The sequence below is a fragment of the Cherax quadricarinatus genome, chromosome 84, assembly GCF_038502225.1.
Source record: "Cherax quadricarinatus isolate ZL_2023a chromosome 84, ASM3850222v1, whole genome shotgun sequence".
NCBI classification, from domain to species: Eukaryota; Metazoa; Arthropoda; class Malacostraca; order Decapoda; family Parastacidae; genus Cherax; species Cherax quadricarinatus.
In genome coordinates, this window is record NC_091375.1 from 9820112 (window position 1) to 9839160 (window position 19049).

The 19049-nt window shown below is 40.5% G+C and overlaps 1 protein-coding gene across 1 annotated transcript in view; it reads right to left on the reverse strand.

The window, feature by feature from the left end:
- cac (calcium voltage-gated channel subunit cacophony) overlaps positions 1-19049 on the reverse strand; it is a gene marked incomplete in the record, with an annotated part of 730773 nt that overhangs the window by 312901 nt on the left and 398823 nt on the right. Inside the window, 1 exon segment of the mRNA XM_070103036.1 lies at positions 11993-12136. Coding sequence (XP_069959137.1) covers positions 11993-12136 — 144 coding nt within the window.

Below are 19049 nucleotides of genomic sequence, written 5' to 3' on the forward strand. Positions count from 1 at the left end.
CCATGCTTCACACCCATATAAGAGCGTTGGTAAAACTATACTCTCATACATTCCCCTCTTTGCCTCCAAGGACAAAGTTCTTTGTCTCCAAAGACTCCTAAGTGCACCACTCACCCTTTTCCCCTCATTAATTCTATGATTCACCTCATCTTTCATAGACCCATCTGCTGACACGTCCACTCCCAAATATCTGAATACATTCACCTCCTCCATACTCTCTCCCTCCAATCTGATATCCAATCTTTCATCACCTAATCTTTTTGTTATCCTCATAACCTTACTCTTTCCTGTATTCACTTTTAATTTTCTTCTTTTCAATACTCTACCAAATTCATCCACCAATCTCTGCAACTTCTCTTCAGAATCTCCCAAGAGCAGTGTCATCAGCAAAGAGCAACTGTGACAACTCCCACTTTATATGTGATTCTTTATCTTTTAACTCCACGCCTCTTGCCAAGACCCTCGCATTTACTTCTCTTACAACCCCATCTATAAATATATTAAACAACCATGGTGACATCACACATCCTTGTCTAAGGCCTACTTTTACTGGGAAATAATTTCCCTCTTTCCTACATACTCTAACTTGAGCCTCACTATCCTCGTAAAAACTCTTCGCTGCTTTCAGTAACCTACCTCCTATACCATACACCTGCAACATCTGTCACATTGCCCCCCTATCCACCCTGTCATACGCCTTTTCCAAATCCATAAATGCCACAAAGACCTCTTTAGCCTTATCTAAATACTGCTCACTTATATGTTTCACTGTAAACACCTGGTCCACACACCCCCTACCTTTCCTAAAGCCTCCTTGTTCATCTGTTATCCTATTCTCCGTCTTACTCTTAATTCTTTCAATAATAACTACCATACACTTTACCAGGTATACTCAACAGACTTATCCCCCTATAATTTCTGCACTCTCTTTTGTCCCCTTTGCCTTTATAAAAAGGAACTATGCATGCTCTCTGCCAATCCCTAGGTACCTTACCCTCATCCATACATTTATTAAATAATTGCACCAACCACTCCAAAACTATATCCCCACCTGCTTTTAACATTTCTATCTTTATCCCATCAATCCCGGCTGCCTTACCCCCTTTCATTTTACCTACTGCCTCACGAACTTCCCCCACACTCACAACTGGCTCTTGGAAATAAACATCAAATTTGTATTTAAACAAATTAAAAACACAAGGTAAGCATCTTCCATTACTCTCCTATAGAATATCTTATCATTTCATTCACTTTCACCTCTTGCATGTTTCACTCTCACTTTCACCTACCACATAGTTCACCTCTCACTTTTACATGCCAAAACTTCTCTCACTTTCACCTTTCACAGGCTTCACCTTCCTCACTTTCATCTACCACACATGTCACTTCCCATTTTGTTCACCACCTGGGCTTGGAGCGAGAATTGCTCAGTCTTTGATCATATTCATTATAGGGAAGACTTGTTAAACCCAATTTGTAACTCAAAGACTGCACATTCCTACCAATATTCATAGGTTATACCAACAAACCAAAGATATGGATACTATAACATACCGGGAAGTGATATATTTACTCCTGCATATGAAATACATAGAATACTAAATACACTACAAATTTATTCAACTAGAGATGGAAGAATGATAACCCACCACTGTATGTAAAACTATTTTTGCGCACACGTACGCATGTACGTGTGTGTGTGTGTGTGTGTGTGTGTGTGTGTGTGTGTGTGTGTGTGTGTGTGTGTGTGTGTGTGTGCACGTGCACGTGTGTAATTTTTTATTATAAACTCAAAGTAAAAATATCAGAAAGTGTCTGATTCACCAAGACATTGTCCAAACCTTTGGCTGCCTTCATACACATAAAATGAAGAGCTATGATGCTCTAAAAGACATGAGAACCACATACAGTGTAAGATTACCAAGCAAAGATTTCACTGTATCATCAACAAGAACAAGAGGACTTAGTTATAAACTAAAAACAAAGAAAAGGAGCCAAAAGACTATAAATAGTAGCAGAACAATAAATGGAGTTCAAATAGACTATAAATAATAGCAGAATAATGGAACAAGTTAAAACAGACTATAAATAGTAGCAGAATAATGGAATGAGTTAAAACAGGAGATTGTAAATGCTGCAACTATTGGAAAGATTAAACACTACATTAAATAGATAAGATTGGCCACTATGAGGTTAGATTTGCTTTAGCAGCGATAAATATGCAAATTACAAAATAGGTAACTACATATTAAAAATCAAAGATACAAACTTATAAAGGAAATTTCATAAAACCATCAACAACGAAAATAAATCCTTGCCTCTAAACTAAGGGGAAAAAAAAGATGCAGAAAGATATACAGAGTTTTTAACAATGAAAACCATACGATACAAGAACAGGAAGTAAGAGCCACAAACACTGGAAATTTAAAAACTATATAACAAAATAAATACCAAAGATGGTACACCAAGAGCTTATTTTTGCTCAGTAATTACAGATATTTACAACAATTAGAAATGCTCTATATAACTGCAGAAACACATGCAATGGACCTTTAGGCTTTGCTTAAGCCATATTTCTAGAAAAGGCTGATACAGTAATTAAAAACACAAATGCCCATATAAAGAATAAATAGCAAAAAGTAGGTTAAATACCATGACCTGACTTAACTTTAGAAAAAATACATATTTTTAACTTTTACTGTTTTCTTTTACCAGTAGACTCACCTTCCCCATACACTGTGTTTATAACCCTTAATGCATGGTAATACCCTAATAACTGCACAATATCATGATGGGTGGGGGCGAGCGAGCGAGAGAGGGGAGGGAGAGAGAGAGAGGAGGGAGAGGAGTCTGAAGAGAAGAAACAGAAAGAAGAGGAAGTGTCATGAGGTCACCAGCCCACCAAATTCTCCCTCTGCATGATTATCAGTATTTCCAGACCTAATCCTACTCTACTCCACCCATCCTTCACCTGCAGTGAGATACAGGAGGGCCCCACTTTACAGCACTTAGCTTTACAGGGTTCCACTAATACAGCAGTTTTTCAATTATACTCATTCTTCATTTATTCAGACTTCCTACAAAAAATATATTCACCACTCACTATAAGCTAAGTAAGAAAATATTTTAAGTAATTTGTGTAATGGATATGTATTTTTTGGGTTTAGCTCTACTGCTCACTCAATATATAACAGTGTAAACTGTTATCTGGATTTTATATGGATTTGAAAATAAAAAAAGGCTATGTTTCACTTTACACCAATTTTTGCTTTACAGCAGTAGTCTGGAGCCTAACCTGCTGTACAAGTGGGGCTCTTCCATACTGCATTTTACTACAAAAAATAAACATGGAGAGAGTGAGCGTGATTACATAACATCAATACGAGGCATCGCCTAGCATGAGTATACAAATACTGACTGCCAACCCATCCCTCCCTCTCCATTTTTATCCTTAACATCTTATCACAGCAGAAGAGAGTAAAACTAGATTAGGTAAGGAAACACTCATGGGTGCAGAAGGTGAAGTGAGTGAGGATAGGACAGTGAGGGATGACATCAAGACTGGTAACCCCTTGACAGGTGCCATCTTATTCTTCCTCCTCTTTCCCCTCCTATTAATACATTTTAATTTATTACTGTACATCGTTTTAACCAGAATAAATACGAAACTCACTCTCTCACCCGTTCTTTTGCTCGCTTGCCCGCCCTGTCGCTCGCTTGCCCGCCCTCTTGCTTGCTAACCCTCTTGCTCGCTAACTCTCTCGCCAGCTCTTTCACGCGCTCTCTCGCCTGTCTGCTCTCTTGCCTGTCCGCTCTCTCGCCCGCCTGTACAGTAATAATATTTGTACATTAAACGAAATAAAATAGATTTTCCTTCATGTATCGTTTTGACTCTTGATCACTAGTTGAATCGTTATCAAAGGAGCCCACAAAACCGCTAAGAGATTGGTCGCAGTATGGTCATTAAAACAAGGAATACAAAAGGCTTATTTGACAGTATATGTACTTTGAGATTGTGTGTGTGTGTGTGTGTGTGTGTGTGTGTGTGTGTGTGTGTGTGTGTGTGTGTGTGTGTGTGTGTGTGTGTGTGTGTGTGTGTGTGTACTCACCTAATTGTACTCACCTAATTGTGGTTGCAGGGGTCGAGACTCAGCTCCTGGCCCTGCCTCTTCACTGATCGCTACTGGATCCTCTCTCTCTCTGCTTCCTGAGCTTGGTCATACCTCTTCTTAAAACTATGTATGGTTCCTGCCTCCACTACTTCACTTGCTAGGCTATTCCACTTGCTGACAACTCTATGACTGAAGAAATACTTCCTAACATCCCTGTGACTCGTCTGAGTCTTCAGCTTCCAGTTGTGACCCCTTGTCCCTGTGTCCCCTCTCTGGAACATCCTATCTCTGTCCACCTTGTCTATTCCCCGCAGTATCTTGTATGTCGTTATCATGTCTCCCCTGACCCTTCTGTCCTCCAGTGTCATCAGTCCAATTTCCCTTAACCTTTCCTCGTACGACATTCCCTTGAGCTCTGGGACTAGCCTTGTTGCAAACCTTTGTACTTTCTCTAACTTCTTGACGTGCTTGACCAGGTGTGGGTTCCAGACTGGTGCTGCATACTCCAGTATGGGCCTAACATACAAAGTGTACAGTGTCTTGAACGATTCCTTATTAAGGTATCAGAACGCTATTCTCAGGTTTGCCAGGCGCCTGTATGCTGCAGCTGTTATTTGGTTGATGTGTGCCTCCGGTGATGTGCTCGGTGTTATGGTCACCCCAAGGTCTTTCTCCCTGAGTGAGGTCTGTAGTCTTTGTCCACCTAGCCTATACTCTGTCTGCAGTCTTCTTTGCCCCTCCCCAATCTTCATGACTTTGCATTTGGCTGGATTGAATTCGAGAAGCCAGTTGCTGGACCACATGTCCAGCCTGTCCAGGTCTCTTTGCAGTCCTGCCTCATCCTCGTCCGATTTAATTCTTCTCATCAACTTCACGTCATCTGTGTTTGTGTGTGCATACTCACCTATTTGTGGTTGCATGGGTCGAGTCACAGCTCCTCTGTGTGTGTGTGTGTGTGTGTACTCACCTAGTTGTACTCACCTAGTTGAGGTTGCGGGGGTCGAGTCCGAGCTCCTGGCCCCGCCTCTTCACTGATCGCTACGCCTCTTCACTGTGTGTGTGTGTGTGTGTGTGTGTGTGTGTGTGTGTGTGTGTGTGTGTGTGTGTGTGTGTGTGTGAGTGAGTGAGAGTGTGAGAGTGTGAGAGTGTGAGTGTGAGAGTGTGAGAGTGTGTGAGTGTGTGAGTGTGTGAGTGTGTGAGTGTGTGAGTGTGTGAGTGTGTGAGTGTGTGAGTGTGTGAGTGTGAGAGTGTGAGAGTGAGTGTGTGAGTGTGTGTGTGTGTGTGTGTGTGTGTGTGTGTGTGTGTGTGTGTGTGTGTGTGTGTGTGTGTGTGTGTGTGTGTGTGTGTGTGTGAGTGTGTGTGTGTGTGAGTGTGTGTGTGTGAGTGTGTGTGTGTGAGTGTGTGAGTGTGTGAGTGTGTGTGTGAGTGTGTGTGAGTGTGTGTGTACTCACCTAGTTGTACTCACCTGGTTGTGGTTGCAGGGGTCGAGCCACAGCTCCTGGCCCTGCCTCTTCACTCTGTGTGTGTGTGTGTACTCACCTAATTCAACTAATTGTGGTTGCAGGAGTCAAGTCAAAGCTTCTGGCCCTGCCTCTTCACTGTGTGTGTGTGTGTGTGTGTGTGTGTATATACTCACCTAGTTGTACTCGCCTAGTAGTGGTTGCAGGGGTCGATTCACAGCTCCTGGTCCCGCCTCTTCAATTGGCCGAGTGTGTGTATGTGTGTGTGTGTGTACTCACCTAATTGTAGTTGCAGGGGTCGATTCACAGCTCCTGGTCCCGCCTCTTCAATTGGCCGAGTGTGTGTATGTGTGTGTGTGTGTACTCACCTAATTGTAGTTGCAGGGGTCGAGACTCAGCTCCTGGCCACGCCTCTTCACTGAGCGCTACTAGGTCCTCTCTCTCCCTGCTCCACGAGCTTTATCATACCTCGTCTTAAAGCTATGTATGGTTCCTGCCTCCACTACGTCACTCGCCAAACTGTTCCACTTCCTGACCACTCTATGACTGAAGAAATACTTCCTAACATCCCTGTGACCCATCTGAGTCTTCAACTTCCAAGAGTGACCCCTTGTTTCTGTGTTCCCTCTCTGGAACATCTCGTCTCTGTCCACCTTGTCTATTCCACGCAGTATTTTGTATGCCATTATTATGTCTCCCCTAACCCTCCTGTCCTCCAGTGTCGTCAGGCCGATTTCCCTTAGCCATACTTCACAGGACATTCCCCTTAGCTCTGGAACTAACCTTGTCGCAAACCTTTGCAATTTCTCTAATTTCTTAACGTGCTTGGCCCGATGTGGGTTCCAAACTGGTGCTACATACTCCAGTATGGGCCTGATGTACACGGTGTATAGTGTGTATGTGTACTCACCTAATTGTGGTTGCAGGGGTCGAGACCCAGCTCCTGGCCCTGCCTCTTCACTGATCGCTACTAGATCCTCTCTCTCTCTGCTTCCTGAGCTTTTTCATACTTTGTCTTAAAGCTATGTATGGTTCCTGCCTCCACTACATCACTTGCTAGGCTATTCCACTTTCTGATGACTCTGTGACTGAAGAAGTACTTCCTAACATCCCTGTGACTCATCTGAGTCTTCAGCTTCCAATTGTGACCCCATGTTTCTGTGTTCCCTCTCTGAAACATCCTGTCCCTGTCCACCTTGTCTATTCCATGCATTATTTTGTATGTTGTTATCATGTCTCCCCTGACCGTTCTGTCCTCCAGTGTCGTCAGTCCGATTTCCCTCAACCTTTCTTCATAGGACATTCCCCTGAGCTCCGGAACTAGCCTTGCTGCAAACCTTTGTACTTTCTCTAATTTCTTGACGTGCTTGACCAGGTGTGTATGTGTGTGTGTACTCACCTAGTTGAGGTTGCAGGGGTCGAGTGCTAGCTCATTGCCCCGCCTCTTCACTGGTCGCTACTGTGTGTGTGTGTGTGTGTACTCACCCAATTGTACTCACCCAATTGTGGTTGCAGGGGTCAAGACTCAGCTCCTGGCCCCGCCTCTTCACTGATCGCTACTAGGTCCTCTCCCTCTCTGCTTCCTGAGCTTTGTCATACCTCTTCTTAAAACTATGTATGGCTCCTGCCTCCACTACTTCACTTGCTAGGCTATTCCACTTCCTGACGACTCTATGACTGAAGAAATACTTCCTAACATCCCTGTGACTTGTCTGAGTCTTCAGCTTCCAGTTGTGACCCCTTGTTTCTGTGTCCCTTCTCTGGAACATCCTATCTCTGTCCACCTTGTCTATTCCCCACAGTATCTTGTATGTCATTATCATGTCTCCCCTGACCCTTCTGTCCTCCAGTGTCGTCAGTCCAATTTCCCTCAACCTTTCCTCGTACGACATTCCCCTGAGCACTGGGACTAGTCTTGTTGCAAACCTTTGTACTTTCTCTAACTTCTTGACCTGCTTGACCAGGTGTGGGTTCCAAACTGGTGCTGCATACTCCAGTATGGGCCTAACGTACACAGTGTACAGTGTCTTGAATGATTCCTTATTAATCCTTTCAGGGTTTCGGCCGTACCAGTATGGCTTACGAGCCAGGGTTTTTGGCGTACTAGTACGCCTAAATTCTAGCGCCCTCAAATCTAGTGAGAGAAAGCTGGTAGGCCTACATATGAAAGAATGGGTCTATGTGATCAGTGTGCGTGGTATAAAAAAAATTCTGCAGCACACAGTGCGTAATGAGAAAAAAAAACTTTGACCGTGTTTTTGGATTAAAACAGCGACTTTGCACTGTATTTTCATATGGTATTTATTGTTGTATTTTAGTTTTCCTGGTCTCATTTTATAGAATGGAAGACATATTACAGAAATTGAGATGATTTTGACTGGTTTTACAAAGAAAAGTACCTTGAAATTGAGCTCAAAGTAGCAGAAATGTTCAATTTTTACCAAAGTTCAAAAGTAAACAAATCATGCCACGCATCCAATACACGTCAACTGGTGAGTCTAATATTCTTTCACAAGTGTGCTGATATTATTTATACCATTTCTACACCAATGCAGTAGTCTGCATAACAGTAAATCCTCTATTTTTTTTTTTGTGGAATAAAAATTCAAAGCGGAAAGCAAAAGAATGTAAGAGGGGCATGGGAATGTGATTAATGAACAGAGGAAATGTTATTTTAGTGCCAGGAATGTCTTTCTTGTTTATTCTGGACCCTATTTGGAAATTGGCATCTTGAAATTTGTGTGAAATTGGAAAAATTGCTAAATTCTGACCACTGTATTGGATAGTTGAAATCTGTAAATGGGTGGTTTCTTGTACTCATTCGATAGAAAAATTAGAGTTCTAGCAAAATAGTTATGATTTTTGTTGACAAGCATACTGGAATTGGCCGAAAATAGGGCTCAAAGTGGGCAAAATCACCAATGCGTAAACATCATCGAGACCGCTAACTTCACGAGAGCATAATTCCGTAAATTTTCCATCAAATTTCATACTTTTGGTGTCATTATGATCGGGAAAAGATTCTCTATCTTTTCATAAGAAAAAATAATTTTTTTTTTTTTTGGCCGACCCTGAGAACAAGTCTCTGAGAGGGCCTGTCGACCCTGAAAGGGTTAAGGTATCGGAACGCTATTCTCAGGTTCGCCAGGCGCCCATATGCTGCAGCAGTTATCTGGTTGATGTGTACCTCCGGAGACATCTTTCTCCTTGAGAGAGGTTTGTAGTCTTTGTCCACGTAGCCTATACTCTGTGTGTGTGTGTGTGGATGTGTGGATGTGTGTGTGGATGTGTGTGTGTGTGTGTGTGTGTGCGTGTGTGTGTGTGTGTGTGTGTGTGTGTGTGTGTGTGTGTGTGTGTGTGTGTGTGTTTGTGTGTGTGGATGTGTGTATGTGTGTATGTGTGCATGTATGTGTGCATGTGTGTGTGCATGTGTGTGTGTGCATGTGTGCATGTGTGTGTGCATGTGTGTGTGTGCATGTGTGCATGTATATGTGCATGTATATGTACATGTATGTGTGCATGTATGTGTGCATGTATGTGTGCATGTATGTGTGCATGTAAGTGTGCATGTAAGTGTGCATGTAAGTGTGCATGTAAGTGTGCATGTAAGTGTGCATGTAAGTGTGCATGTAAGTGTGCATGTAAGTGTGCATGTAAGTGTGCATGTAAGTGTGCATGTAAGTGTGCATGTAAGTGTGCATGTAAGTGTGCATGTAAGTGTGCATATAAGTGTGTATGTAAGTGTGCATGTATATGTGTATGTATATGTGCATGTATTTTTTTTTTTTTAACAAGTCGGCCGTCTCCCACCGAGGCATGGTGACCCAAAAAAGAAAGAAAATCCCCAAAAAGAAAATACTTTCATCATCATTCAACACTTTCACCACACTCACACATTATCACTGCTTTTGCAGAGGTGCTCAGAATACAACAGTCTAGAAGCATACACATATAAACATACACAACATATCCCTCCAAACTGCTAATATCCCAAACCCCTCCTTTAAAGTGCAGGCATTGTACTTCCCATTTCCAGGACTCAAGTCCGACTATATGTATATGTATATGTGCTTGTATATATTTATGTGTATAAGTATCAAACTGGATAAGTGAAGAGTTCTGGTATCTGGTAACACTATACAATAAATGAACATTTCAGGGAAAGCCTCTTGAATGCACAGCATTTCAACCATACCTGAATTTCTTAAAAAAACAACTGAGCACTAGTACTAACATGTAACACAAATTTTCTGTATATATAAGCTAGTTAAGATGTCACTACAGTTTACAACTGATGACCTTGTCAGTTAAATAATGAAGAGACTAGTAATTTATCATTTCAGATGAAATATTACACCAAGTTTAAGAGATCATTATTGACAGTGCTTTTAAAACTGTTCAGAGATAAGAAGCTTTCACAATATTCAGGTAGGCTGCTCCATGTCTGATCCTTTGATTTTCGTAGAGTTGGTTACTATATGAGATGATATGTTAGCCTATAGAGGCTTCATCACTTAATTAGTCTTATAATTAAGTAGGCTTATATATCATTTTACAGCCCTCCACAAATCTCTAACACCTCTCACACCTGGAAAATGGCAGATAATCAACGTATCGATGCTAGACTTCCCACAGTTACTCAGGATAAGTCGTACACATGGAACATCAAAGAGGTATTTCTGGCGCCATGTCTGTGTTGCTCTAACTCTCCAAGAAGTGAATAAGCTCATGGTCAATATTTATACAACAACTTATATGACTCCTCTGTATGCTAAGTTTACCTGGAGTTTACCTGGAGAGAGTTCGGGGGTCAACGCCCTCGCGGCCCGGTCTGTGACCAGGCCTCCTGGTGGATCAGAGCCTGATCAACTAGGCTGTTACTGCTGGCTGCACGCAAACCAACGTACGAGCCACAGCTCATGTTTCAAGTTAAGTTTGCTCTTGTCGTGGATTCCCAAAAATTTCCCTTCTTCCTGCCTTCTAACGTGTGAATTATTGAGTATGATATTTGGTTGAACATGTTTGGCTTTTCACCATCTAGGATGACACTTTTTCTAGTTCAGTATTAAATATGTTATTACATTCAGCCAGATCTTATACATGTATATAATAAACACTGTGCTGTAGTACATACTGTGGTGTTGTATATACTAACTATAGAATATAATAGAGCTAATGCATACCAAGTATGATAAATACCATTATGAATATATGTTATATAGAGTACCATAGATCTGTGATATCTCGAACCACTGATGGCCATGACCAGTCTGAGATAATGGTACATATAACACAACACATGTAATGTTGCTATGCAAAAATAGTGCTGGCCTTTATTACTAGGCTTCAGGATCAGTTGCATGCATTACACAATCTTGTAAAATAAAAGGAAGAATGTGTCAAGAACCAGGACAACAAGGATCCCTCCCATGCCCAGATGTATAGTTAAGTATGCTATATAAAGGTTGATATCATTAAGAGTTAGAAGAGTTTTGATGTAAGAAAAAGAGGAAGAACATTAACACTGCCTGCCAACAATTCCTCACTTAGTCAAATAAATAATTAAATATACAAACTATTCCTCAATTTATTGTGTGGGCTAATTATTAGCACTGGACGGTTCTGAGAATATAAATATTATTTATAGAAATTTACATAAGTGATTACTGAGATGGATGATGTCTTTTAGTCAACAGGTGGAAAAATCTGCACGTTTAAGCCTCGGTACATTTTCTTGAAGATTACACGTGATGCTTGAAGCTGCATTTTCTCACTCTTGTTAACCCTCTAACTGTCCAAACGTAGATCTATGTTTGCGCGCGTAGCGCTCCACTCTTGATTTTCTCCATAAGAAAGAATGTAAAAAAAAAAAAAGTAGATCTACGTTCGGAGTGCTACGCGAGCAAACGTAGATCTACGTTTGGACAGTTTAAGGGTTAAAGGTCCACTTGTGTATTTTATTTCAATCTAAAGCAACACAAAAAATAATGGAATTACTGTATATTGGACAATTAAACTGCCACCATTATAACTTTCATATACCTTTGATGAGTTTCAAAAATCTTTTTACTTCTGGAGCTAGCCTAGTCAACCAGTCTGTTGCTGCTGGAGGCCCACTGCCCCACATATCCATCACAGCCTGGCTGATCTGTGATCAACACATTACAGAACATTTGTGGTGCTCAAAAGGTTTCAGAAATGGGTTGGTTTTATAGTCATAATATTATTGTAGAAGATTGGTAATCAGGCTTGCTGGCTGGTGCACATTCCCCACACACTCAGCAGTCGATCACTATGTCCAGTAAACTCGTCCATTTACCTTTTACATACTAAACAATAATGAGTTCACAGGCTGAATTTATTCATCCATAATGATTAAAATAATAATAGTAGTAATAATTCATTTTATATGTAACTTACTGTGGCCATCCTTCGCCTGTCTGGACAGCAAAGAGTGTTAACATTGCAGCCATTACATTGTCATAGTGGAAGCTCTGCTGCTTCCATTGTCTTGGCTTCACATCTGGTGGTCGCTCATACCCATTGAAGACAAAAAACTCTCCCCTAAAGAATAAATTGAAAATTGCATGAACATCCTCAAATTTCTGAGATTGGAAAATTTACAATATCCACATACATACATACATACATACATACATACATACATACATACATACATACATACATACATACATACATACACACACACACACACACACACACACACACACACACACACACACACACACAAAGACCTCTCCTTAATACATATGACCTCTAGCCTATTAAAACACCTGCTAATCCATAAAACATTACTCTTTGAACTATTAATTGTAATATTGTTTTTATTATGCACAACTTCAAGATAATTACTCTTATAACCCTCTACCTTGACTACCTCGCATTAGTACTGTACAGTATTAAGATAAAATAAAGATTTATTATAAAGTTAACCACTCTTATCTTGTCTAGACTTAAGTAGTTATTATGTACTAGGATTAGTCTGCCCGAAATGCCTGGCACGATAGTGACTTTCTTTGTACTTAACAAATCAAAATTGTAATTACACAGTGTAACTTTTGAAAAGAAATAAAATCTTTATTCTTATTCCTTAAAATGGATTTCAGCAATTTCAAATAAAAAAAATTGACTGGACATATGTTAGAAGCATCAGATAAAATGAACAAAGTCCATAATTCTGGATTTTGTGCATTAGAATGCATTTATTTATGACAAATAATGTTTTTTTTACCTTAATTAATGTTTTACTGAATATATTACCTTAATTATTCTTTTACTGAATATATTCATACTTTGTTATGATCAGTTATGGAAGGAGAAAAGAGAATATGAATGTGTAAATTCAAGAATTATGTGGATTAAAGTAAAGGTTGGATGCGAGAAGTGGGTCATAATAAGCGTGTATGCACCTAGAGAAGAGAGGAATGCAGAGGAGAGAGAGAGATTTTGGGAGATGTTAAGTGAATGTATAGGAGCCTTTGAACCAAGTGAGAGAGTAATTGTGGTAGGGGACCTGAATGCTAAAGTAGGAGAAACTTTTAGAGAGGGTGTGGTAGGTAAGTTTGGAGTGCCAGGTGTAAATGATAATGGGAGCCCTTTGATCGAACTTTGTATAGAAAGGGGTTTAGTTATAGGTAATACATATTTTAAGAAAAAGAGGATAAATAAGTATACACGATATGATGTAGGGCGAAATGACAGTAGTTTGTTGGATTATGTATTGATAGATAAAAGACTGTTGAGTAGACTTCAGGATGTACATGTTTATAGAGGGGCCACAGATATATCAGATCACTTTCTAGTTGTAGCTACACTGAGAGTAAAAGGTAGATGGGATACAAGGAGAATAGAAGCATCAGGGAAGAGAGAGGTGAAGGTTTATAAACTAAAAGAGGAGGCAGTTAGGGTAAGATATAAACAGCTATTGGAGGATAGATGGGCTAATGAGAGCATAGGCAATGGGGTCGAAGAGGTATGGGGTAGGTTTAAAAATGTAGTGTTAGAGTGTTCAGCAGAAGTTTGTGGTTACAGGAAAGTGGGTGCAGGAGGGAAGAGGAGTGATTGGTGGAATGATGATGTAAAGAGAGTAGTAAGGGAGAAAAAGTTAGCATATGAGAAGTTTTTACAAAGTAGAAGTGATGCAAGGAGGGAAGAGTATATGGAGAAAAAGAGAGAGGTTAAGAGAGTGGTGAAGCAATGTAAAAAGAGAGCAAATGAGAGAGTGGGTGAGATGTTATCAACAAATTTTGTTGAAAATAAGGAAAAGTTTTGGAGTGAGATTAACAAGTTAAGAAAGCCTAGAGAACAAATGGATTTGTCAGTTAAAAATAGGAGAGGAGAGTTATTAAATGGAGAGTTAGAGGTATTGGGAAGATGGAGGGAATATTTTGAGGAATTGTTAAATGTCGATGAAGATAGGGAAGCTGTGATTTCGTGTATAGGGCAAGGAGGAATAACATCTTGTAGGAGTGAGGAAGAGCCAGTTGTGAGTGTGGGGGAAGTTCGTGAGGCAGTAGGTAAAATGAAAGGGGGTAAGGCAGCCGGGATTGATGGGATAAAGATAGAAATGTTAAAAGCAGGTGGGGATATAGTTTTGGAGTGGTTGGTGCAATTATTTAATAAATGTATGGAAGAGGGTAAGGTACCTAGGGATTGGCAGAGAGCATGCATAGTTCCTTTGTATAAAGGCAAAGGGGATAAAAGAGAGTGCAAAAATTATAGGGGGATAAGTCTGTTGAGTGTACCTGGTAAAGTGTATGGTAGAGTTATAATTGAAAGAATTAAGAGTAAGACGGAGAATAGGATAGCAGATGAACAAGGAGGCTTTAGGAAAGGTAGGGGGTGTGTGGACCAGGTGTTTACAGTGAAACATATAAGTGAACAGTATTTAGATAAGGCTAAAGAGGTCTTTGTGGCATTTATGGATTTGGAAAAGGCGTATGACAGGGTGGATAGGGGGGCAATGTGGCAGATGTTGCAAGTGTATGGTGTAGGAGGTAGGTTACTGAAAGCAGTGAAGAGTTTTTACGAGGATAGTGAGGCTCAAGTTAGAGTATGTAGGAAAGAGGGAAATTTTTTCCCAGTAAAAGTAGGCCTTAGACAAGGATGTGTGATGTCACCGTGGTTGTTTAATATATTTATAGATGGGGTTGTAAGAGAAGTAAATGCGAGGGTCTTGGCAAGAGGCGTGGAGTTAAAAGATAAAGAATCACACACAAAGTGGGAGTTGTCACAGCTGCTGTTTGCTGATGACACTGTGCTCTTGGGAGATTCTGAAGAGAAGCTGCAGAGATTGGTGGATGAATTTGGTAGGGTGTGCAAAAGAAGAAAATTAAAGGTGAATACAGGAAAGAGTAAGGTTATGAGGATAACAAAAAGATTAGGTGATGAAAGATTGGATATCAGATTGGAGGGAGAGAGTATGGAGGCGGTGAATGTATTCAGATATTTGGGAGTGGACGTGTCAGCGGATGGGTCTATGAAAGATGAGGTGAATCATAGAATTGATGAGGGAAAAAGAGTGAGTGGTGCACTTAGGAGTCTGTGGAGACAAAGAACTTTGTCCTTGGAGGCAAAGAGGGGAATGTATGAGAGTATAGTTTTACCAACGCTCTTATATGGGTGTGAAGCGTGGGTGATGAATGTTGCAGCGAGGAGAAGGCTGGAGGCAGTGGAGATGTCATGTCTGAGGGCAATGTGTGGTGTGAATATAATGCAGAGAATTCGTAGTTTGGAAGTTAGGAGGAGGTGCGGGATTACCAAAACTGTTGTCCAGAGGGCTGAGGAAGGGTTGTTGAGGTGGTTCGGACATGTAGAGAGAATGGAGCGAAACAGAATGACTTCAAGAGTGTATCAGTCTGTAGTGGAAGGAAGGCGGGGTAGGGGTCGGCCTAGGAAGGGTTGGAGGGAGGGGGTAAAGGAGGTTTTGTGTGCGAGGGGCTTCGACTTCCAGCAGGCATGCGTGAGCGTGTTTGATAGGAGTGAATGGAGACAAATGGTTTTTAATACTTGACGTGCTGTTGGAGTGTGAGCAAAGTAACATTTATGAAGGGATTCAGGGAAACCGGCAGGCCGGACTTGAGTCCTGGAGATGGGAAGTACAGTGCCTGCACTCTGAAGGAGGGGTGTTAATGTTGCAGTTTAAAAACTGTAGTGTAAAGCACCCTTCTGGCAAGACAGTGATGGAGCGAATGATGGTGAAAGTTTTTCTTTTTCGGGCCACCCTGCCTTGGTGGGAATCGGCCAGTGTGATAATAAAAAAATAAAAAAATATTCATACTTTGTCTTAGGTAGTAGGTTGGTAGACAGCAACCACCCAGTGAGGTACTACCGTCCTGCCAAGTGAGTGTAAAATGAAAGCCTGTAATTGTTTTACATGATGGTAGGATTGCTGGTGTCCTTTTTTCTGTCTCATGAACATGCAAGATTTCAGGTACGTCTTGCTACTTCTATTTACACTTAGGTCACACTACACATACATGTACAAGCGTATACGTATATACATACCCCTATGGGTTTTCTTCTATTTTCTTTCTAGTTCTTGTTCTTGTTTATTTCCTCTTATCTCCATGGGGAAGTGGAACAGAATTCTTCCTCCGTATGCCATGCGTGTTGTAAGAGGCAACTAAAATGCCGGGAGCAAGGGGCTAGTAACCCCTTCTCCTGTATATATTACTAAATGTAAAAGGAGAAACTTTCGTTTTTCCTCTTGGGCCACCCCACCTCGGTGGGATACGGCCGATGTGTTGAAAGAAAGAAGATTCATACTTTGTATGTATGTATAAAGAACTTACATTTATTTGGTTGAAATGGAAGAATTATATAACTAATATTTATGTTGTGTCAGCTGTGGTTGGTTGACAGGTGGGAGAGGAAAGGAGGGAGGTGCATGGATAGCCACCAAGATGAGAGAAACCCAAGCCCTGGCAAAGAGGGGAAGAAATGGATTGGAGGGAGGAGTGGTTGAGAGGTAATTAAGGAGGCCTCTCCATCCCTCACTGCCTGCCTCCCTGCATGTATAAACAGCTCAATATTTTTTTTTTTTTTTTAGAAAAACTGTCAAAGATCTGTACTGTACATTTATTAAGTTGTTTCAGTTGTTAGGCAGCAGGGAGGTTGGGGTAAGTGTTTTTTTTAAGTTAGGCAGGGAAGTGGGTGGGAAGGCATTTAACGTATGAGTGTAAGACCAACATCTCTCTCTCTATACCTCTCTTGATCCACATTTATGGATTCACAAGTGGGAGTCATTATTTATACTATCTGACTGCATATTCAATGCTGGAAATACTGTATTCTCATGACTCTCTGAAATATTAAACAGTATTTACTTTTGTGATATTCTTGTAGAAATTACTTTAGTTACAAGTAGTGATTGTATGTCGTACATTTACACAGAATTATGGGATCATTAAATGGTTATGACTAAAAATAAATGAAAAAAATTATGATGTCCTCAAACGATACCTCAATCCCAGTTGATGCCTCCTGCTTCAACAACCCATCCACAAACAGACTTATAATAAATATGTGATTGCATCCTAGTTAGAAATAGCAGATCTGTAGCTATAAAGGTTAATTGGTATTTATCTATTCCTGTGTATGTTAGCAAGCATATGTGAACATGTTAGATAGGAGTGAGTGGAGGCAAATGGTTTTTATGACTTAATCTGCTGTTGGAGTGTGAGCAAAGTAATTCAGAGAAACCAATTAGCCAGACTTGAGTCTTAGAGGTGAGAAGCACAGTGCCTACACCCTGAAGGAAGGCTGGAGATATGCTGCAGTTTTTTAACTGTAGTGTCAGCATGCCTCTGGCACAAGATTGATGGAGTGAGTGATGATGGCAGTGTTTCTTCTTCTTTTTCGGATCACCCTGCCTGGGTGGGAAATGGCTGATGGGTTAATTTTTTTTTTCAACAAGTCGGCCATCTCCCACTGAGGCAGGGTGACCCAAAAAGAAAGAAAATCCCCAAAAAGAAAATACTTTCATCATCATTTAACACTTTCACCTCACTCACACATAATCACTGTCTTTGCAGAGGCACTTAGATATGACAGTTTAGAAGTCCCTCCAAACTGTCATTATCCTAAACCCCTCCTTTAAAGTGCAGGCATTGTACTTCCCACTTCTAGGACTCAAGTCCGGTTAACTGGGTTCCCTAAATCTCTTCGCAAAATATCACCCTGCTCACACTCACAGCTCATCAGGTCCCAAAAACCATTTATCTCCATTCACTCCTATCTAACACATTCACACACGCTTGCTAGAAGTCCAAGTCCCTCGCCCACAAAACCTCCTTTACCCCCTTCCTCCAACCTTTTTGAGGACAACCCCTACCCCTCCTTCCTTTCCCTACAGATTTATATGCTCTCCAAGTCATTCTACTCTGATGCATTCTCTCTAAATGACCAAACCACTTCAACAACCCCTCTTCAGCCCTCTGACTAATACTTTTAGTAACTCCACACCTCCTCCTAATGTCCACACTCAGAATTCTCTGCACAATATTTACACCACACATTGCCCTTAGACAGGACATCTCCACTGCCTCCAACCGCCTTCTCACTGCAGCATTTACAACCCAAGCTTCACACCCATATAAGAGTGTTGGTACCACTATACTTTCATACATTCCCTTCTTTGCCTCCATAGATAACGTTTTTTGTCTCCACAGATACCTTAACACACCACTCACCTTTTTTCCTTCATCAATTCTATGGTTAACCTCATCGTTCATAACCCCATCCGCTGACAAGTCAACTCCCAAATATCTTAAAACATTCACTTCTTCCATGTTCCCTTTCTCCAATGTGATATCCAATTTAAATTAAAAAAATGAGGTATTTATATGTTCCTATGAATGTTAGATGGATGTTATCATGAACCCAACATGATGCAGTCTCAGTCCACCAGTCAATGTACCAGTCCAGTCTTACTGGGTCTTACCTAGCTCACTGCTATACACTATCATGTGGTAATACACTAAATCTGCATACACTGAATATTTCTGCAGTCTTCTAGTACCTGGTTCTATGTATGGACAACACCCACTTATACTAGAATACTGTATTTAATACCTAAAAATAAATAAAACAAGCAAAATAAAATTTTAGAATTTCCAAAGTGTATATGTTACAAAATTAGAAGATTTTTTTTACATATAGTTTAAAAATCCACTGAGTATGCAGGAGAACAATTTGGGCACACAAAATAAAACTTAAAAACTCTTAACATTGCATAATTAAAGTTAGATTATTTGAGTGCCAAGTTTAACATAATTAAGTTGCCTAAAGATAAATGTGATGATTATTTTCATAAAATACAACTCTGTACATATATGTTAATATAAAAAGAGAGTAAATACAAAAGTGTAATGGCAATTCTTGATAAGCAGGCTGCATTACAAGCCTCTGATATTCATGTTCAATTTGTGTCAATTTACATCAATTCATGAGGTTT